Source organism: Ctenopharyngodon idella, chromosome 5 (assembly GCF_019924925.1).
Source record: "Ctenopharyngodon idella isolate HZGC_01 chromosome 5, HZGC01, whole genome shotgun sequence".
NCBI lineage: Eukaryota > Metazoa > Chordata > Actinopteri > Cypriniformes > Xenocyprididae > Ctenopharyngodon > Ctenopharyngodon idella.
Window position 1 is genome coordinate 5,912,723 of NC_067224.1, and position 22,777 is coordinate 5,935,499.

Here is a 22,777-nt window from a genome sequence, read left to right on the forward strand (position 1 = left end):
AAATGCCAAAATAGATGCATAAAAGTCTCAGGGGGTTTACAGTCTTTTTTTTCCCCCCGAAATATATTTTTATTTTTTATAAATTAGGAAAAGAAACTTCTCTACTTGTATTTGTTTATATATTTTATTTCATTTATAATTAACGTTTTTTTTTTTTATTTGCGAGCAAAAAAAAAAAAAGAATCAAGACGATAGATCAGTGAGTTAAGATCCGTGGGTGTCTAAGCAAGACCAATCTTTGTTATGATTCTTATCTTGTTGATAAGATCAAAGGAATCTGTCCGTTTAGTGATTAGGACGATTGAACTGTGGAGCGCATCAATTTCGATCGATTAATTTAGTCTTGCAATCGGTTATCTGCAGAGCTTGACTTCTACTGTCTTGTTTACAACCCCACAGTCGTGAATGGTGAACAAGGAAGTACAGTTGCTATGGAGAGAGATACTGGTGCAATCGCTTTAATTAAAGCTCTTGGGTGAGTAACAGCGATTTAAAAAAACTGTGTTTTATTATTGTCAAGAAGATAATGACAATCACATCTGTTTTAATATTGCATAGGTATAAGAGCAGAGAGTGCTTGAAGACATGTCAGTGTGACGAATTACCTTGCCCTTTGCTCACCTGGCTGGTCTCAGAGCTAAGAGCAAGTTGTCCCGATGTGCCAGGTAACCCAACCAAGACAAGTCCTATAGGTTTCCTATGGTTTCCACCCCTATTGATCTCGGTTTTTAGTCGTTTGTGATTAGCCAATAAGGGATTTCCATGTATCATATTTAAATGATTAAAGCTGCACTTTTAAATCTAATAATAATGCATATTTAGCTTTAATTCTAGGCCTGGGATTAAAAATTAAAACTTGAACCCTCGGTTTCACAGACGAGGCTTAAGATACTCTCCGACTAAAATGCATGTTTGAGCTGGTTTAACTGAAAGCAACTTTCACTCACATCTTAAAATATGTCAGTGCCATTGTTTTGTCTCAAGATGCACATCAGTAATGTACATTTATAAAAGCTACTTAAATATCTTAATTGAACTAAGGCCCAATCCTGGCTTAAACTAAGACCTGTCTGTAAGACTTTTCCTGCCTATAAGATGACAATTTTTTTTTTCACAACTTTGTTTAACCATCCATTTTTTGCTTGTATTATGCATAAAATGTAACTGTGCTTCAGCACAGAGAGTTGGTGGTGCAGTTCTGGTCGGGGAGTTGAGGGAGGTGCTGAAGGAGATGTCCTGTCCTCAAAATGCACTTCTATCAGAGCACCTTAGCCCGCTTCTCCTGTTCAGAGTGACCGGTAAGGTAGGGAGGTGATAGATGTGCTCAATTTCTGCATTTTTAGGATTTTCTGTGAAGAGCTACTGTGCATATTATTATCTTTCATTTTACAGAGTATTTGGTGTCAGAGTTGATGGCAGCGCGTATGCTGCAGTACAGAGAGAGTCATCCAGAAGATGCAGATCAGAATTGTGAGACGAATAGCAAAGAGCAAAGAAAACAGGAGAGTCTTATTATGGGCAATGAAGATGAGCATCAGAAAACCAGTCAAGCGGAAGAGGATAAAACTAATTGGAAAGAAGTAAATAAGAGTCTGGCAGAGCTGTTCCAGACTCTTGGCTTAGAAACATCCTCTCAGATGAGTGATGCCTGTGCAGAGGTAGGAAACTGATCACCAGTGAAAATCTAGTAATTATTACATTCATAAAAATAAAGGTTCCGATTAGGGGGTTTCGCAGCTATGCTATAGAAGATCTTTTTTAAGTTCCACCAAAGAACCTTTCATTGAACCTTTTCAGTTCTTAAAGTTGACATGTGATGAAATTTGCAAAGTCTTTTCTTCTCTATTATGACGTATATCAGAGTGAAACTCTTTTTGAATGAGAAAAAATGTGGGGAAGGACTTGATTTTGTCCATCAGCGATTGATTTGATGGTTGTGGTTTGCTATTGGTCAATCTCATGTGAGTGACAGGTTGCCCCGCCCTCGTGCCAGTAAGTACATCATCAGAGAAGAGAAGGGATGTTGCTGCAAGAGGGATGGAAAGTTATTTTGTTTAAGATTATAATGGCACATGAATTTTAAAAAATGATGTGCACGGGCAAATCATTTATAATAAATACTGCAATATTGCATAAAATTAGAATTGTCCATTTTGAATTTCATGGTGACTTTAAAGAAACCATTTTTTTCTTAGTGTCAAAAACTAATGATCTAAAAAACCTTAAAAATCCTTTTTTGGAATGTAAAGGTTCTATGGATGATAATGGCACCATAGATGCAAATAAAGAACCTTTATTTTTAAGAGTGTGCTAGAGATTTTAATTTTTTAACGTAACATGAGCGCCATTTATTCAGGTGGAGTCACGGCTGACATCACTTCCAGAAGGTGAAATGCCAGAAGCTTTACTGAATACCAGTCTGAACTCTGAGCAATGGGTATGTACTACAAAGTTGCATTTGACCTATTCCAGAACTCTCTTCCAGAACAAATGTATTCACAATTATTGTTTTCACTCTTAGAAAAAGATTAATGACATCAACAGAGCTCTCTGTAAGGATTATGAGTGTCGGCGCCAAATGATGATCAAGCGTTTTTATGTCACGCTACAATCCTTTGCGTGGGGAGAGAGGGGAAAGGTACTAAGATTTCTTTTTTTTTGCAAACCTTCAAGTATGTATTGAAATATTTGTTTCATCAAACAAATTCTCCATTTTCTTTCAAGGAACGCAGTGCTGTGCTTTCTTCCATGCCACCCTTTTCACCTTCCCCTGAGTCCTCCGTCTCCATCGCTATGCTGTTGGCGACCAGAGAGGACGAGTCTCGCATTAGGCCGGTTAAAGCAGGGCCTTCAACAGCTGTTCACAAGGTGCCCTTCAGCAAAGTTTTGCTTCTTATAGTAACAATAATTCACTTTTTTCCCCAGCATTGAGTGCGTTCAGTTTAGTGAGGGAAAATTACATGAGAAAAGATATAAAGGGGTAATTCAGTGCTGGCAAAATGGGCTTTCAATCAAATTTGGCTGCCTATGCGGTAGAAAGGCGAAAAAAAATTAAATCGATGTTACTGGGAATGTTGCCATCCAAGGCCACTCCTAGTCTTCTCCTATTGGATAGGCTTGACCAGAGTCAAATACCTTGCTTGAGTAGGTAATACTCCTAAGCAAACTTTTCGTCATAATGGTGTCGACATGAATTCTTCCTTTGAGCAAGAATTCAACGAGTAAAAGTTTAGCGCAAGTGGGTAATTTTCAGTTTCTAGTGAAGGATCCAGAGCATTGTAGGCGGTGGCTAATGTCTGCAAAGAATTGTAAATTGTAAAGAGAACACCACGACGGAAAAGCTGAAAAACCTCTTCGTTTGTAGTGTCCTTTTTTTAAACTGGATGACTACAAAAACAGTGTTTGTATGGAAGCTTGTTTCTGCCACTTGATAAAAAATAAAAAAGATAATTGCAACTTTTTATTTCACAATTCTGACTTTTTTTCACAATTGTGATATAAACTCACAATTGCGAGTTATAATGTCATAATTGCGAGATATAAACTTAATTGCTAGAAATAAAGTCAGAATTGCTAGATATAAACTTAATTGCTAGAAACTCTCGCAATTCTGACTTTATAATTCACAATTACATGTTATAAAGTCAGAATTGCGAGATGTAAACTCACAATTCGGAGAAAAAAGTCAGAATTGCGAGTTTATATCTCGCAATTCTGACTTTATAACATGCAGTTGCGACTATATCACGCAATTCTGAAAATTTTTCTCACAATTGTGAGTTTATATTACACAAAATTTCTGAGAAAAAAATTCAGAATTGTGAGATAAAAAGTCACTATTATTATTTTTTATTCAGTGGCAGAAACAAGCTTCCATAGTTTTTGGCAAAACAAAGGGGGGAAAACCAGAAAGAAACTGCCGTTCAGTCAGTTAATTAGGAAGAAAAGGAACTGGGAGCATCTTCTGTGCAACGCTGAAGCAAAATGCTGTCACGTGTGGTGCCGAAAAATGACTGTCTGCCAGATTATGACTCCCATCATTCTCCGGTATGGTTATGTTTAGGATAAGGGGGTGGGGTTAGGATTTGGCAATCAAGTAGCAGCTTCAATTTGGCAGGGAGTAAAAATTCAGCACAGCAACGGTAGGAAGGCTGTAGCCATAATATTTTTACCATAATGCTGTTTAAAGAGTAGACAAAGTACGATACAATTTACAGTGATAAACCTACTTATACCATAACTGTTCTGTTAATAACCCTCTGTCGATCCGACTGTCATCGAATTATGTGTTTTGCGTGATCCGGTAGACTTTTGCTGACAAATAAATGTGAATTTCTTGGTCCAGGTCACACGGAGAAAGATTAAACATTGTTCATTTACATATACCTTCAACATTGTAACAATACAAAGCGGGTTGAAAATCAACTTAGACTTTAAGAACAATTGATGTGAAACATTTGTTTCTGTAGGTACTAATGGGCAGTGTCCCAGACAGAGGGGGACGTCCAGGAGAAATTGAGCCACCGATGCCCAGCTTCACTGGCCGCAGTGAGGGAGGAGGTAGTCATCAGCAGTATAGAAAGAGAAGGCGAGAATATTCAGGAAAGAAGAAGAAAGATAAAAAGAATTAGAGGTTTGTTTTTTAGTGCTAGTTTTGTAACTAACACAACACAAAGAGCTTGTTATAAGGAGGTAATATTTTTCAGTAACATGAATGATCATGGACTATGCTAAAAGATTAAAAAAAAAAGAATTCTTATTTAATGTTTCAAATCACTTAATGCACTGTTTAATTTGATGAACAAAAATGTAATAAGTTCATTTCAATGAAATGTATAAATATAAATTGCTACAAGCTGTATTTTCTTTTCACAACCAAGATTTATGATATTATTAAAGGCAATTATGTTTCCTTTAAAACAATGTTTTTTTTCATCAAACTCTTTTCCCTTATTACATTCCCCCTAATAATATGCATTATTAGTTTATCATGTCGTTTTTTTTTTTTTTACATGTGCATTTTTGAGCAGTTGTTGACGTGACATCTCAGGTAGTGACAGCAATGTCCCACAGTTAATTTATTGAAAACTATTAACATTCGTCTAGTTCTTCGTAATAATTAAAATAAAATTTTTTATGGGCTAATTGTTAGATTTAATTGAGAGTACATAGAAAATATGTGTTGTTATGAATAGAATAGTTATAGATTGTTTTAAAAAATTTGTTACAGCACATATAGTATGTATATATTATATGCTGATATTTAAATGTTAACCTATAATCTTAATACTGAAAATAGGTTTATGTCTAAACTGTAAAAACTACTCTTTTTCAGTTTTATCTCAAAATGCTAAAGGGAGTTTATCGCAAGTTGGCATGAAACGGAAGTTTCAATAGTCTTTTCTTCCCTACTGTGATGTATATCCAAGTGAAGGGGTGTCATTACATATCGGTCCTCCCTCAAAAATGGGTCTCTATCAACTATCAGTTAATGATACAAATTATATTAATTTAAAATATGTATAGCTTACTATATATGCTTAATTAAAAAGTTGAACGTAATTTCTTTCACTTGATAAACTGTTAATAAATAATATTAATAATACCCTATTAAGTAAATCAGTAAGTGAACATCATTACATTCTTTTTATAACTGAAAAACTTGGACACTTAATTTAACATGTAATTACAAACCCGATTCCAAAAAAGTTGGGACACTGTAACTTATTCAATTGTGAATAAAAAAGGAATGCAATAATTTACAAATCTCATAAACTTTTATTTTATTCACAATAGAATATAGATAACATATCAAATGTTGAAAGTGAGACATTTTGAAATGTCATGCCAAATATTGGCTCATTTTTTGGATTTCATGAGAGCTACACATTCCAAAAAAGTTGGGACAGGTAGCAATAAGGACCGGAAAAGTTAAATGTACATATAAGGAATAGCTGGAGGACCATTTTGCAACTTATTAGGTCAATTGGCAACATGATTGGGTATAAAAAAAGCCTCTCAGAGTTGCAGTGTCTCTCAGAAGTCAAGATGGGCAGAGGATCACCAATTCCCCCAATGCTGCGGCGAAAAATAGTGGAGCAATAACAGAAAGGAGTTTCTCAGAGAAAAATTGCAAAGAGTTTGAAGTTATCATCATCTACAGTGCATAATATCATCCAAAGATTCAGAGAATCTGGAACAATCTCTGTGCATAAGGGTCAAGGCCGGAAAACCATACTGGATGCCCGTGATCTTCGGGCCCTTAGACGGCACTGCATCACATACAGGAATGCTACTGTAATGGAAATCACAACATGGGCTCAGGAATACTTCCAGAAAACATTGTCGGTGAACACAATCCACCGTGCCATTCGCCGTTGCCGGCTAAAACTCTATAGGTCAAAAAAGAAGCCATATCTAAACATGATCCAGAAGCGCAGACGTTTTCTCTGGGCCAAGGCTCATTTAAAATTGACTGTGGCAAAGTGGAAAACTGTTCTGTGGTCAGATAAATTAAAATTTGAAGTTCTTTTTGGAAAACTGGGACGCCATGTCATCCGGACTAAAGAGGACAAGGACAACCCAAGTTGTTATCAGCGCTCAGTTCAGAAGCCTGCATCTCTGATGGTATGGGGTTGCATGAGTGCGTGTGGCATGGGCAGCTTACACATCTGGAAAGGCACCATCAATGCTGAAAGATATATCCAAGATCTAGAACAACATATGCTCCCATCCAGACGTCGTCTCTTTCAGGGAAGACCTTGCATTTTCCAACATGACAATGCCAGACCACATACTGCATCAATTACAACATCATGGCTGCGTAGAAGAAGGATCGGGGTACTGAAATGGCCAGCCTGCAGTCCAGATCTTTCACCCATAGAAAACATTTGGCGCATCATAAAGAGGAAGATGCGACAAAGAAGACCTAAGACAGTTGAGCAACTAGAAGCCTGTATTAGACAAGAATGGGACAACATTCCTATTCCTAAACTTGAGCAACTTGTCTCCTCAGTCCCCAGACGTTTGCAGACTGTTATAAAAAGAAGACGGGATGCCACACAGTGGTAAACATGGCCTTGTCCCAACTTTTTTGAGATGTGTTGATGCCATGAAATTTAAAATCAACTTATTTTTCCCTTAAAATGATACATTTTCTCAGTTTAAACATTTGATATCATCTATGTTGTATTCTGAATAAACTATTGAAATTTGAAACTTCCACATCATTGCATTCCTTTTTTATTCACAATTTATACAGTGTCCCAACTTTTTTGGAATCGGGTTTGTACATTAAAGGTGATTGTGAACACATGTAGGGTAAGTGCAAATGCATATATAAACTAAGCTATCAGGCTAATCGGGTATCTGTATTCTATGCTAGTACATAAGCTAAATAGTACAGACAATGGTCATTTTAACGTAGTTCAAACAGCACTTTTAACATGATTTTGTAAGAATTGTAATCAGGCGATAGAGAGTACCTATTAAAAATAATTTGAGCTGATGGGATCGCTTGGGGTCCTAACAGAGACCTGGGCTGCATCCAAAATCACATACTTCCCTACTATATAGCAGCCGAAAAACAGTATGTGACAAAAGAAGTATGTCCAAATCCACAGTAGTCATAAAAGAGTAGGCAAAAAGTAACTTGATGACTGACTACTTCCAGCGAGACTTAAGTGTGCAAATGATGGACACTTTACTATACCATGAGGCCACGGAAGAAGATTTGTGAATGGCAGTGAAGCGACGCAACTGACGCTGGTAGGTCACATGATAATGACAACATGGTGAATATAGTACATCCGAATTATATTCATACTAAACACATTCATACTATTTAGAACACTTTTTTAGTGGTCATGAAGTAATTACTTATTCAAAATAAGTACCTACTCGAGAGTATGCGATTTCGAACACAGCCCTGATTATGAGGAGGACCCGAGGTGCGTCCCAACTCGCGTACTTATGCACTATTCTATGATGTTTTTAAGTACAAATAGTGTGAGTAGTGCGTTCACACAGAAAATTCCAAAAAGAAAAAGTGCACTTTAAATACCCGGGTGATACACTTCATTTTTTTTTTTTTTTTTTTTTTTTTTTTCCAAAATTATTTATTGTACAAATTTCACATATATTCAACAGATATAAATGTTTCACAGATAATGCTCTGAAGAGTTTCATATCATCATGAATCAATAACACTTTTACCTTAGTTATTATATATTGCGAACAGTAACATTCATATCAAAAATATTAAAAAAAAAATATTTCCAGAAATTAGAGGAAAAAAAGAAAGGAAAAAAACAAAACAAAAAAAGGGTATACATGTATATTTAAATTAAAGAAGAGGAATTTAAGTCTTTGTAAATGTTTATAGTTCTGATTGCTTTGCGGTTTGACAGTCCTTGTAATGTTTCAAAATAAATCTTCATGTCAGCCTTGAAATGGGTGATATTAGGTATCCTTTCAGACCATTTACATTTGTGTATATGAAATTTACCAAGTAATATTATAAGATTTAACATAAACACATGACTCTTATCTATACCTTTTTTGTCATAATAAAAAATAACATCTCTTTTCTCTATATTAATTTGGATTCCACTTAACATATTAAATAAATATTCCACATCAATCCAAAAGAATTTAACATACATACAATAAAAAAAAAGATGTAAAATAGTTTCAGTATCCATTTTACAGAATACACAAGATTCAGAAAGATCATTTTTAGGGTGATACACTTCATGCACTCAACTGTTGCAGCTTTAATTACGTTGCGGAGGGGGAGGGGCTATCAGACTCCGATGTTTAATGACAAAATAAACTTATAAAATTCATACACTACATGGATGAGTATATAGTGCACAAGTACATACTGTATAAGTGCATAGTGTATAGTGCGTCATTTGGGACCACAACAGCTTCTGAACAAGTCAAATCAGAAATTGATTTGATATTGCTGTGATGTCATGTGAGTGACAGGTTGTCCCGCCCTCATGCCAGTAAACGGAAGAAAGAGAAGAGGGAGTGGAAGTTATTTTTATATTTTGTTATTAAAGATTATGAGAGCACAATATTTATTATTATTTTAAATAATAACGTGCACGGATAAATCTTTTATTACAAATACTGCAGTTGTCGATTTTGATTTCATGTTGACTTTAAACTGAGAAGTATAAGACTTAGGGATAGTTTCAAAAAAAATTTGTTATCGTAATATTCTTCAATACTTTCGTGTTTATTATTGATATGTTTGGCGTAAGGAGTTGAACTTGTGGGCAGTAAATGGTTAAGTGGAGTGTTTGGATTAAGACGCTATCTGGTAACCAAGGACGATTCCGCGCTCACACACCCTGACAACATTGAAAAGCGCTGAAACTTTGCAACACAACACTGCACAACCTTGCATTTCATGAATTTATATTTACACTAAATTTAGGACGGAAAATATTTTTCTTTGGAGTCGATAAAACGAACACTTTAAACTAAACGAACACTTTAGACTATTTTGTTGTCAGTTACACTATGTATGCTGCTAGTGTAACCGTATTTTTTTCGCGAGTCTTATTTTTTCCATTACAATACTGGATTATTTTTTGAAGTCGATTAAATTGATTTGATACAATCCAAGCCATGTCTGGAATTCAGCATGCATCCAATCAAAGCATCAAGCCTTTTAAATCCGGCGAGGAATATCTCTATGCCATGAAAGAGGACCTGGCAGAATGGCTGGGAGATTTATACAACATAGACATTGACGTAAATAATATTTTGGAGATGTTAGAGACAGGTGCGCTTCTGTGTGCTCACGCTAATAACGTGACACGAGTGGCGGATGACTTTCTGAAGAAGAGCCGACCCACTGAGATCCAACTGCCCGCTTCTGGAGTCACTTTCATCAGCTCTGCACATCCAACAACATTCCTGGCCCGGGATAATGTAACGAATTTTATCAACTGGTGTCGAAAAGAGATGAGCATTCCAGGTATGTTTTATTATTTTAATGTGACGTTTTATATTTGTGGAATAAAAAATTATTACTCACAAGAACATATAAAAATAGCTTGATATAAAATCACATGTTTGCAATTCGGACACTTACCACTAGATAGTGCTGTGAGCTCACAATACTCGGGAAGCTTGACAAGTGTTGGGCTGTTTGCTCAAATGTATTTTTTTCCCAAGGTTTTACACATAAAACGTTAATTGTACATTTGATACATACGTTTAAAGTCATGTACACTCACATTAGAGGAAGACTCCTGTCATAACAGTATTACATATATTGAGATCACATGACCAATCGAATACTTGTCTTTATATACTATTCTTCAAGTGTATACTATGGTGAACGTGATTTCACCAAGTAGCCTACAACATCTTTGTTGATCCTGGAACAACATTCCAATCAACCAATCAGATTTGAGGGGTAAGTTTACAGTTTGTCAAGTTAAGGCTTACAACCAGAGTTAGGTGCTTTAACATAAGTGTTATTCACCTATCATTTCTCTCTGATTTTAAGGACAAGTTATGGGTAGGGTTAGGACTATTTTTGGGATATGTTGATCCAGGAACATGTCTTACTTGGCAAAATCACGGTGACCTCTATAATATATCCTTGCTAGTGGAATAAATTAATGTTGAATAGCAAATTTCTAACATCAGTATCTGAAAACTTTGCTCGATGCTGCATCCTACAAGTCCAAGATGATTGTCATATAGACCAGCGCAACATAAACAAAATACCTTTTATTTTCAAAAATTTGTTACAATTCTGTTTTCTGCTACCATCTTAAACTCTACCCCCATTGCAGATGTACTGATGTTCGAGACAGACGACCTTGTCCTGCGTAAGAATGAGAAGAATTTTGTGCTGTGCCTTCTCGAGGTGGCCAGACGGGCCTCTCGTTTCGGCATGGCTTCACCAGTCCTCATTCAGCTGGAGCAGGAGATAGAGGAGGAGATTCGCGAAGAGATGGAGGACTTGCCTGCTCAGCCCAAACCACAGAGACGCTTGATAAACATCCAGAACCTGGATGAGATGGTGCTGCATCAATTATTAAATTCACGTTTACTGATGTGCCGAGGCCATTCGATTTTAATTAAGAATTGAATCCAAATGAAGATATTTTTGCATAAAATAATTTGATACCATCATAATTGTGGATTTTAAAAGACCTAATTTGGTTCCTTGCAGTCTTTGAATGATCCCTTTAGGTGAATCTCACAAAATCTGTCAAGAACATATTTCATATTCCACCACAAATTCAAATGAATCAAAAACAGCATAATGAAAATAAAATGACTGTTTGCATTGTAACATGTTTGAAAACAATTGAGCAAAAAAATAAAAGTTAGAGCAGAGGATAAAAACTATTTATTTAAATGGTAAATAATTTATAAATTGTAAAGAATTTAATTTTTTAATGTTGTGTCCGGACAGGATTTTATATATATATATAAATGAGTACTTACAACAAACTGTGACAGAGAAAATGTTCATTAGTTCATTAAAATGAACTAATGAACGTTTCTGTATTAAAGATGTCTTATTTTTCTCACCAATGATGTCTAATGAACATTTTCTCTGTCACAGTTGCTGTTTGTTGTTAGTAATTAATTGTTTAGCAGATACTTTAATCCAAAGCAACTTGCCTATAAAGTACACTTAATGCAGGCACAAGCCATTTGTAATTAAATGCTTTTGCTCAAGGGCACAATCAGTGTTGCCAAGTCCAGGATTCTCCCGCAGAATTGGGCTACTTTTACACTGTTGCTGCAGGTTGTTTTTTTGGTCTGGGGGTTGAAGTGACATCCACCACCCCCTTCACCCAGAACTCGATTTTTACCCCCTGGAACACGGATTTTTACAGGAGCCCTCTTCCCCCCGATTTGGGCTGGTTTTGTTATGCAACCATGGGAACAATGTTGTCAGCTCATGGCTTGCTCCTTCCAGCGATTGAACCACCAACCTACTAGTTACCAGCTTTAAAGTGTTAGTTCATCCAAAAATGAAAATTCTGTTATTAATTACTCACCCTCATGTCATTCCAAACCCATAGGACCATAAGACCCTTCCATAGACAGCAATTTAATTTCAAGGCCCAGAAAGGTAGTAAAGACATTGTTAAAATAGTCAACGTGGCTACAGTGGTTCAACCTTAATTTTATGAAGTGACAAGAATACTTTTTGTGTGCAAAATCAAACCAAAAATAACGACTTTATTCAAAAATTTCTTCTCTTCCCTGTCATTCTCCTATGCTGTTTACATTGTAGACACAGCTCAGAGCTTCCGTGTTCTACGTCTGAACGCCGGCTCAGTATTGGCTGGCTCCTGGAGTCCTGCGTCAGCATCACATGCATGTGTCGTGCTGCTCACGTGAACAGCGTCGGCCAATACTGAGCCAGCGTTCTGACGTAGAACCTGGAAGCGCTGAGCGTAAACAGAGTAGGAGAATGACACAGAAGAGAAGAAGAGTTCATTTGCAAAAACAGGTAACTCCGTTTTTATGAATTCTCACAAATCAGGGTTTTTTTTTTATTGTGCATTCCAAGTAATATCAATCAAACTGTTTTGATTAAGTAATAATAACTCCAAAAAATACAGGTAACTTACAAAATTAAAGTTCATTGAAAGTATGTTTTTTATATATATTAAAAGTTAATTTAAATTTTTTAAAGTAAAAGTAAAAAGTTTTAGGGCCAAAATTATAAATGCAGGAGTCAAAATTATAAATCCTCGATCACTTTTAGTCAGCTTTGACTAAACTCCCCTCAGCGCATCTTTTTGAAGTGACTAGCAGCCTTGTCACCTGACCTGAATACTGCGCGCTGATTCGCTAAAACGGACTTAACAGTTTCTGTACACAAACAACAACGGCGCTTGTCGGTTTCTGCTGTAAAACGTGAACTTGCGATGCCTTGATAGTGGATAATACCGGCTTTTCTGACAAAACGTATTTATGGTTCAGAACGTGCTATATGTGGAGAATAACGCACAGCAGTCAGTTTTTATTTTATTTTATTTATTTATTTATTTTTTATAAAAAGTGCCGGTTATCGGTTTTTGCAAATTAACTCTTCTAATGTTGAAAAAAGTCATTATGTTTGTTTTGTTTTTGTGCACAAAATGTATTCTCATCGCTTCATAACATTAAGGTTGAACCACTGTAGTCACGTTGACTATTTTTGTCTTTAGTACCTTTCTGGATCTTGAATGTGGTAATTAAATTGCTGTCTATGTATCTTAATTTGTGCTCCAAAGATGAACGACATGAGGGTGAGTAATTAATGACAGAATTTTCATTTTTGGGTGAACTAACACTTTAAACTTTAAACACTACACCACCTGTAGCACTACTGTTATTCAACCAATATGGCATGCAAGAGGATGCCTTGGAAACAAGGACACCCAAAGGGTCAAAGCTGAACATCCATCTGTACCTATAAGATTCATGCCTCTTTTTACCATTTAAAACGATTTGCAGGATAGGAAAAGAGGAGAACTTTGGATTAGCCTGCCATTTTGATTTGTGGGTCCTCTCCTTACTGATTTATGAAGGCTTTCAAAGTGGCAGGTTACATGCTTAGAATACTCTATCAGAAGTATGCGGGTCATTCCAATAACGTTTTTGAGTTTGAGTTTGTGTTTGTACGTGTGTGCAGGTCCAGTTTCTGATAAGCCGATGCACTTGCCCATCCCAATTCCCCATGGTGAAGGTATCAGAGGGCAAATACAGGGTTGGAGACTCCAACACTCTAATATTTGTTCGGGTATATAAAACCTCTTTTTCTCTTTCTGTCAATTTAGCGTTTTTCTAAGCTCTACTCTTATTTCTGCCTGCCTATGCTGAAAAATGTTGATTTATCAGTCATTAAAATATTTTTCTTTTACTGTCTCAGAAGCTTTGTTGAGCAGAAATGGAAGAGTATCTGTTTTGTTGATATGACAACTTGAGATAAATGGCTTCTAAACAAACTCATAATCAACTGCAGATGCTCATAAATTTTTATTAAGACTTATGTGTGTGTGTATGTTTCTCCGTGTAGATTTTGAGGAATCATGTTATGGTGCGAGTGGGCGGAGGATGGGACACCCTGGAGCACTATCTCGACAAACATGATCCCTGCCGCTGCACTTCTCTCAGTACGCTCACAAATACACACCTACAACTACCTACAAAAATTAGCATCAGAAATTATATAAACAGTGAAAGGTTTGTGGTAGTTTCTCACGTATCTCAACCCAAGCATTTTTGTGTGAACTATCCCTTTAAAGCGTTAGTTAGTTCACCCATAAATTTAATTTCTGTCATTAATTACTCACCCTCATGTCGTTCCAAACCCGCAAGACTTTCGTTCATCTTCAGAACACAAATTAAGATATTTTTGATGAAATCCAAGCCTTTTTTTGATGAAATCCTCAATAGAAAGCAACAAAATTACCACATTCAAGGTCCAGAAAAGTAGTAAAGACATCGTTAAAATAGTCAACGTGACTACAGTGGTTCAACCTTAATGTTATGAAGTGACGAGAATACTTTTTGTGTGCAAAAACAAAACAAAAATAACGACTTTATTCAACAAATTCATCTCTCCCCTGTCAGTCTCCTATGCAGTTGACACAGTGAATGCAGTTCAGCGCTTCCGTGTTTACGTCCGAATGCCGGCTCAGTATTGGCCGACTCCTGCGTCAGCATCACATGTATGCGTCGTGCTGCTCACGTGAACAGCGTTGGCCAATACTGAGCCGGCGTTATGACGTAGAACCTGGAAGCGCTAAAAGTAAATAGTATAGCAGAATAACAGGCGAGAGACAAATGTGTTGAATAAAGACATTATTTTTGTTTTGTTTTTGTACACAAAAGTATTCTCGTCACTTCATAACATTAAGGTTGAAACACTGTAGTCACATGGACTATTTTAGCAATGTCTTTACTACTTTTCTGGACCTTGAATGTGGTAATTTCATTGCTTTCTATTGAGGATAAAAAAAAACCTCTTGGATTTCATCAAAAATATCTTAATTTGTGTTCTGAAGATGAACAAAGGTCTTACGGGTTTGGAACGACATGAGGGTGAGTAATTAATGACAGAAATTTTCATTTTTGGGTGAACTAACCCTTTAAGATCAGTTTGGCATTAAGAAGTACATTATGAGAAATTGTAGTAGGATAATGCCATAGTGGCATAATGTATAATCTTCACTAATATCTCATCACATCTCAACACATGTACTGTAGTATATAAAAAGAACTTCTTTAAAATACCCCTATTATGCTATTTTAAAGGCTCCTAATTTTGTTTTCTCCTACAATAGGTTTACATGCATCCAAGGTCAAAAAACACTTTAATTTTATCATAATATACATTTGCAGCATCACCTCGTTTCTCACAGTGTCTCAATCAGTTCGATCAAGGATTCGGTCTCTCTAATCCCCTCCTTTCTGAAAGCTTCCTCTGCTCTGATTGGTCAGACGGCTCAGTCTGTTGTGATTGGTCTGCCGCTTACAGCGTGTGTCGGAAATGAAACACCCATTACCATATCTGAATTTCAGCACTTGTACACAGTGATACGAACAGTATCTATGGTGTCGGTTTTATCGCATCAATTAGAGTCCAAAAAATAAATATAGGAAGAAGTAGCCAATCAACCTGAACCACCATCGCAAGCATGACTTGAACAGGATGTTTCTAACACAAAACTTCAGATTTTGTACACTTGGTAGAAAACATATACATAAATAATTAATCATACTTACAGGTTGTGATCCAGAGGCACAAGATGTTTCCAAATAAAGTGGGTATCATTTTGCAAATCCCGCATTGACCTTGGCAAGATTTAAGAAGCAGTCATCAGTAAAATGACAGGAACACAACAAAAGGTTGGAGTTAAACTGCTGTGGTATCATTGTAAAAATGAATTTTAACCACTTTCCTCATCCTTTGGAAGTGCGAAAACAGCGTCCTCTCAACATGTCGACAACACAAACCAAACTCTACAAACTACAGTGTTTGAGGGTCAAAGTAGACATTGTTTGCAGGCAGCCAATGAAGACCATAGGCTGGCATTATGCAAAATTGTTAAACAACTTATGTAGGTTCGAGCAGGAAGTAAGACTTGAATTACTGACGACTCGTTTCAGGCAATTCAGAATCGGTTCTTTCTTTTGGGAGACAATAAATCCGTTTGTCCTACACTTTGATCTTTGAAACTTTGCAGACCTTTCACTTCTACCATAAAGGGCAGGTGAACGTTTACATGTTATTTATTCCATAAAGTGTAAACAGATGGTAGTGAGCTAAAATGTTTCATGTTTAGTTGTACAGAAATGTACTTTGGCGTAGGCCCCGTCCTTAGTTCAAATTAGGTAAATGTGATAACTGCATTAAAATATGAATACAACATAAAAGTCACCCACTGATGGTTTTGTGTCGATGTACACCGAGTACAGAATGGAAAGTTAACAGTTCACCGGAAATGCCCAAGCTGGCTTAACGACAAACCAGGAAGAAACCATGCATATAGTCAATTCAGTGCTCATTTATACCAGGAGTCAAGCAGTGATTGGCCAGACTTATTATTATGAATGATGACGTGACATTAAGTCTTCCTGGTAGTACTTGCACTGGTGCTTTCACATCCTTAAATGGTTATATTACACACTTCATGAAAGGTAATATCTGTATAAAGCTTAATAGGGGCACTTTAAGGAATTGGGTCAGTATTTCCTGCAAAACCTCTTTTTTTCTTTCTCTCTCACACATACATGCATACATCAGTCCATAAGTTGACTGCACGTCCAGCTACTCCGGTCCATGAGATCAAAGAGCGGTTGACCACACCACGACCTGATGCCCAGTGTGCTTCTCAGACCACTCTTGTGCTGAGCCGAACTCAGTCCCCCCTTCAGCCAGTTGTCTGGACCCCTTCAGCCCCATATAGAGCCCAGAGAGGATGGCCCTCTCCCCCTCGCTCCTCCTGTTCCCCCGATCCTGAACATCAGCCCACCCGCCGGAGAAACAGCCCCTCTCCTAACAAGTAAGTGCCCAGTTGGTTTGCAATGCAGTACCTAAATATGGTCCGTTTTGACTGACTATGAAGTTAGCATGAAATTTAAATTGACACCATCCATTTCCTAATTCCTATTTCCAACCTATTTCCATTTTATTGATTATATGGTGAATGATCATTCGTGCATGTTTAATTTTGATGAATGCAGGACTTCTCCAGTCATTTCATCCATATAAACCTCATCCCTTTCTTACAATTAACTGCAAGCACGCATTCAGATCTGCCTCTATCCAATCAACAATTGATAGATAGAACCAGGTCCACGAATTTTTTACCCCAATAATCTATTTCACTTGTACATCACAATACATAAGAAAAGATCTGTTGTTACTTCTGTTATATCACGATGGACATTTTTTTTCTGTTTATATACAGAAAAATATTGATATATATTCTTATATATCTGTATATAAGAACTTGTTGAAATGTCATTGGTCTAATTGAAAATCTTCCTCTCAGGCTTAGATCTGGCTGACAGGATGATAAAAATCCACTTAAATCCTTGGATTTTCACAGACACTTTACTTGTTGTCTGAGACCCAGACAATAACAGCACAGAGTCTTAGGCATAAACTTGGTTTGTGTGCAAGACAGAGACTTTGATTTAAAAAAGAAATAAAATTTACAACTGAGCTTGCCCCTTAGCAATTAAATAGTCACTAAGAAACAAACTTGTTCCACTTCATCATGACATCTCATTAGCAATGTCACGCTTTTCAGCAAAGACCTCAGCAAGGATGTAATTACAAGGCCTATTATTTCACATTATTCTTACTATAGTCTCTATCTCACACACACATTTAATGATCACCACATTTAGTGTTGGCTATTAAATCATTGTAATAAAATTTGTAGAATAACAAAAGGAGAGAGCAATGGAAGAAATCAACATTCATGCTTCATTCAAGAAATGAACCATGTTAATGTTGTGCCTTGATTTTTGTGGTAAAGTATACTAACTTTTAACATGAGGGTTTTAGACAGTTATTTTTAATCAGTAGTTTGCAACCATAATCACTAATGACAGACTGTATCACTATTATCTGAAATTATATTTATTATCCAGATTGCATTTACACCTTCATTCCAATGAATCACCTGTGTGATTGTATAAAGATGCAATCACACTTCCCTGTGTAAAATGCAAATCAGCACTCACATATTATATGAGTTTATATGAGTCATTTACTGACTTTTTACAAAACATTGATGATTAACTCCAAGGGCCCTATCATACATCCAGTGCAATGCAACGCCAGCCACGACGCAAGTGTTTTTTGCTAGTTTCAGCCCGACTATCATTTTCACGTCCAGCGCCCATGTTGTTTAAATAGCAAATGCACTCACTCCAATCTTTTCACCCATGGGCGTGCTGGTCTGAAAATGAGGTGTGTTCAGGCGCATTGTTGGCGTGTTGCTATTTTGAGGCTGAACTGAAACCATTTTTTTCAGTCATTAAACTAGCAAAAGTGGATTCGGTAACACCCTAAGTGCACCTGTGCCATGTTGTAGATTGTTAAAATAGGGCCCCAAATGTTTTCTGTCATTTCTTGCATTTTCTTTCTTTACAAAGCCCCCAGTAAAGGAAGTTAATGGGGATTAGATGTAAAGAAAAGAGCAGACAAGTACTCTCTTTGAGAGCAGAAATGAGCAAAATGAGAGATTCCAAGTGGAAAAAAAGATAGATAATTGGATATTGCTGAGTAAATCAGGTGAGCAAATCGCAAAACTACTGTGTCTGGTGTCTTTTTCAGAATAAAAGCAGAAAAAGCTAAAAACAATAATTGAATGCCAATAACAAAAACACATTTGCATTTACACCCTAATTAAATGTGGTTGAAATCAGTCCCAGACCACCTCAAAATGTGAAAATGTAGAAAACACATGCCAATGCCTGTTGTAAATGAGGCCATAAACTGAGAGTGGGCCTGCAAATTGGTTGTTTTAATGTATCTCCATGAAGTGTCCATTTGATCAAATCCCTTCTGATCTGATAAAATGGAGTTTGTATTACCATATGCTTAATCATGACTATTTGTGTCCCTAAATACATGATACTATTAACAGCTGTTGAGAAAGCACAGACTCACTGACAAGACTCTGTGTGGGTGTTTTTCCAGATTAAGAGAGAGACCGAGTACTCCATCTCATGTGTACACTTGTGCTGACAGAAAAGACAGCTTGAAAACAAACTCCTCCAGTAGGACAGGCAGAAATGCAACACGGACATCACCCGCACCTCGCCTGACAAGCAGTCTTCCACGGGCCACCCATCATCCTCCCACACCACAACCTGAGATACAGCGTCCTCAAACACCTCTAGTCCTTCAGAGAAACACTAATCAGATCCAACCCCAGCAAGCGCCTGAGAAGAATCTGGGTCAAACCTGGACCAAATCGCAGTTTGTTTCCAAACTGAGACAAGCTGGAGTAAAAGGACGAGAGAACCAGGACAGAGCGCACCTTCCCCCGGACATGCAAGAAAGTCCAGGAAGGACCTTCCAGAGTCTTCCCGGAAATACACATTCATGTCCCAAACCTCCGAACATCACCATTCATGAGCCGGAGAGCAATGGGGGTCCTAAAAAGAGTCTCATCCGCACCTTTTCTCCTCTTAAAGGGATAATAGGGGCCATCTCAGAAGCACAACACTCCAGACCTAGAACACCAGCTAAGATCTCTCAAGAAGAGTCTCCAAATAAAACGAAAAACTTTCTGGATGTAACTGAACAAGGAGCAGATAGATCAGTCATCAAGGTACAGCACTTGGCCCTACCAGTGCCAAACATTATGCATTCGCCTCTCATTAGCAGTTCAAGTAAACCTTCTGAAAGCTTTCTTGAGTCTCAGAAGTCTAAAGCAGATTTAGTTGAAGAGGGGGGAATTGAAAGAAGTTATCTCTTCACTCCTCCTCCTCTCAGCCCTTCTCAGGAAGCCATCCTCTACAAGAGCCTAGAGGAGGAAATCTTGTCCAATCTACAGCAGCTAAGCATCGACACAGAAACCAGCACTAGCTCTGATGAGAAAAACCATGAGACTCCTAAGAATTTGAGAGAGACTCCATCTGACCGCTGTAAAGCCTCCAACAGATCAGCAAGTCTTGATCGGGCAACACCCGACAGTGTTAACAGGGCTTTTGATGCAGTCATTGCTGAACTCTCTGGTAGCCAAAGGAAGATGAAGAAGGTATCAGTTGAGAAGTGGGTGAACACTCTTCCTAAGGGTCTCAGAGGCAAGGTGGTGGAAGACCACACTACCGCACATCACCTTAAGGTCTCTAAACCTTGTATGACCAGTTCTTGGTCCTCATTGGGATCCAATGAGGAGACTGCTGAACTTGTGAAGGTGCCAGTTGACAACTCAAATGTTGAGACCAAAATTCCCCCTGGTAATGTATCAGGCTTAGGAACTGAACATGTAAAAAAGCAGAGGAGTTGTTCAATCAAACCAAGAAGATCCTTAAGGAAGCCAGAGAGAGTGCCATCCATCTTTAAGCTGAAACTAAGACCCTGTGTGCGACCGAGACGTGACCACAGGTCCGACCGAAAGCCTTCAAAGATCCCAACACCAGTTTTCTACAAAAGAACAAGCTGCAAAGATGCCAACTCTCAAAACCAGAGAGGAAATGATTCCCCACATGGGCCTTTCGGCACAGAAAACACTTGGACTAAACCAAAATCCCAGGTCCCAATACCAAGTGCAACAACGTGCCAAAGAGTAAACAAGGAACCACACGCAGATCAAGATCTGGAATCCTGGGTTTAACCAACAACTCAGTAAATTTGTAATTTTGGAGTTTACAGAAAATTTGACTGCCGATTCAGACAAAACATATGCTAGTCAGGAAGCCATATGTTATTTTTACTTGCTATTCAAAAATGCATTTTTCAGAAAGCGTTTAACATCCTTTACTAAAAAGCACAGCACTTTCATAAGAGATAAAGTCGCCTTACCCTGAATGAAATACTTTGGCGGTTTGTTTGTTTATACATATATTTTTTAATGTAAAGTACATGCATTTACTGTATAAAAACCTCATTGACTACTATAGTTTTAATGCCATAGCAATGTAGCCATGTTGTTTCTGTCAAATATTGTAAGGGATTTTTGTTGTTTTGCATTACTCTTTAGGGTCTAATGATTTTTTTTAATCGTTAACCATATGCACTGTGTCAAGATGTTTACCAGTTCCACTCTGTGTGCTATGCACAAGCTAAAGTTAAAGGGATAGTTCACCCAGAAATATTGTCATAATTTACTCGCATGTTGTTCCAAACCTGTATGACTTTATTTCTGCAGAACCCAAAAAAAGGTGTTTAATCTGTTTTTGTCCATACCATGAAAGTCAGTGGGGTCCGAACAACACTGGAGACCACTGATTTTCATTGTCTAGACAAAATAAGACACCAAGACTTTTTTTTTTCTTCTTCAAAATATCTACTTTTGTGTTCCACAGAAGAAAGTCATACAAGTTTGGAGTGACATAAGGGTGAGCAAATGATGACAGAATTTTCATTTTTGGTTAAACTGTGCTATATTTAGAGCTCTTTAACATATAATTTGGGTTTGACTTATTAGACTTTAGATTAAGGATTGCAATGTGGGTTGTCTGAATTGATATCCTTTTAAAATGAGCATTTCTCCTCAATGTCATGCTCGGGCAGTCGGGGGCCTTTAGACGTAACAGATCAGATGTTATTCTTCAATACAATCAGGCGTTGAGGGCGATGAAACTTGCCCCATTTAATAAAAACGATACACTGACATCTGAGCCGTGTGAATATTTCCCACATCATAATGCATGTCCATGTACAGATTTAAATGTTTATACTTTTACATTTTGTAACATGATATAAATATGTCTTGACTGTACAAGGAATTATCCCTGTGCGCTGTTTATTCATCCCAGCTCCACCAAGCTTTCCGCTATCATTTCTTCCTAGGCTTTTCCAAGTCACCTTGTGCTTCAATGTTTTTGGCTGCAGGTTTTTATAAATAACTCTTGGCATAAGTCTGGAGCTAATAATAGCTTCGTCAGAACTGCAGCCTGTCACACTACAGCAGCTGTGCTCCCTTGCAACTTTCTTCTCCTTGTTCCCTCCCTCCAACCTCAGTCCCCTTTTATCCCCAGACTCTTGTCAGTGGAGAGGAGCACTTTTGAAGATATCCTCTGAGGACTGTGAAAGCATGATACTGTGAGGACCTCAATTTTGTGGGCTGCTTGGGATAAAAAGATTAAATTCAGCTTTTTGGAATTACACTGAATCTCATCCAATTATTTTGAATGACAGTGTAAAATAAAAATAGGAAAACATGCTTCCATTTGTCATGTTACCTGAAATGATTCTCTTTGATTATTTAGGGATTAATGAACATTAGTAAGCTTCACCAGCACAGTCATTCCTCAGTGAACATTAAACAGCGCCTCACTGATTTACATAGTACATGCTACGAATCGCACCTTGTTCTTACTGAGTACGTGTAGTGCATTATATAAACAGTAGGGCAGATACACTACCTCTGAAGAACAGATACTGATGTAAGTATTGATTTTGTGCTCATACATCACACAGAAGAGAATGCATTTTCTGTGTCCAGTGTCCATTTATTAGACTTACGTGCTCTTTACATGTAGCCATTTGTATTTAAGATGTATTTGATCAGACTTTGATGTGTTGCAGAAGCTGGTCTGT

The 22,777-nt window shown here is 37.3% G+C and overlaps 3 protein-coding genes across 4 annotated transcripts; all 3 read left to right on the plus strand.

Annotated features, from left to right (window-relative positions):
• The first annotated feature begins 329 nt into the window (after positions 1 to 329).
• On the plus strand, positions 330 to 4,923 carry im:7138535 (uncharacterized protein LOC797998 homolog). 2 transcript variants are annotated; one of them, XM_051895461.1, is made up of 8 exons: positions 330 to 475; positions 559 to 665; positions 1,176 to 1,298; positions 1,393 to 1,658; positions 2,357 to 2,437; positions 2,522 to 2,638; positions 2,725 to 2,868; positions 4,470 to 4,923. In XM_051895461.1, the coding sequence occupies exons 1-8, from the start codon at positions 432 to 434 to the stop codon at positions 4,629 to 4,631; spliced, it is 1,044 nt and encodes a 347-aa protein (XP_051751421.1). In that variant the 5' UTR covers positions 330 to 431; the 3' UTR covers positions 4,632 to 4,923. The 2 variants fall into 2 exon arrangements, with proteins under 2 accessions (XP_051751421.1, XP_051751422.1); XM_051895462.1 differs by lacking the exon at positions 330 to 475 and having other exon boundaries at positions 1,181 to 1,298.
• Positions 4,924 to 9,393: 4,470 nt separating this feature from the next.
• On the plus strand, positions 9,394 to 11,237 carry LOC127512936 (GAS2-like protein 2A). The gene is made up of 2 exons (XM_051894315.1): positions 9,394 to 9,994; positions 10,824 to 11,237. Exons 1-2 carry the CDS (start codon positions 9,643 to 9,645, stop codon positions 11,120 to 11,122), a joined length of 651 nt encoding a protein of 216 aa, XP_051750275.1. The 5' UTR covers positions 9,394 to 9,642; the 3' UTR covers positions 11,123 to 11,237.
• A 2,148-nt stretch (positions 11,238 to 13,385) lies between these two features.
• On the plus strand, positions 13,386 to 22,342 carry LOC127512866 (GAS2-like protein 2A). The gene is made up of 5 exons (XM_051894226.1): positions 13,386 to 13,392; positions 13,653 to 13,783; positions 14,060 to 14,156; positions 16,793 to 17,051; positions 19,205 to 22,342. The coding sequence occupies exons 1-5, from the start codon at positions 13,386 to 13,388 to the stop codon at positions 20,847 to 20,849; spliced, it is 2,139 nt and encodes a 712-aa protein (XP_051750186.1). The 3' UTR covers positions 20,850 to 22,342.
• The last annotated feature ends 435 nt before the right edge of the window (positions 22,343 to 22,777 follow it).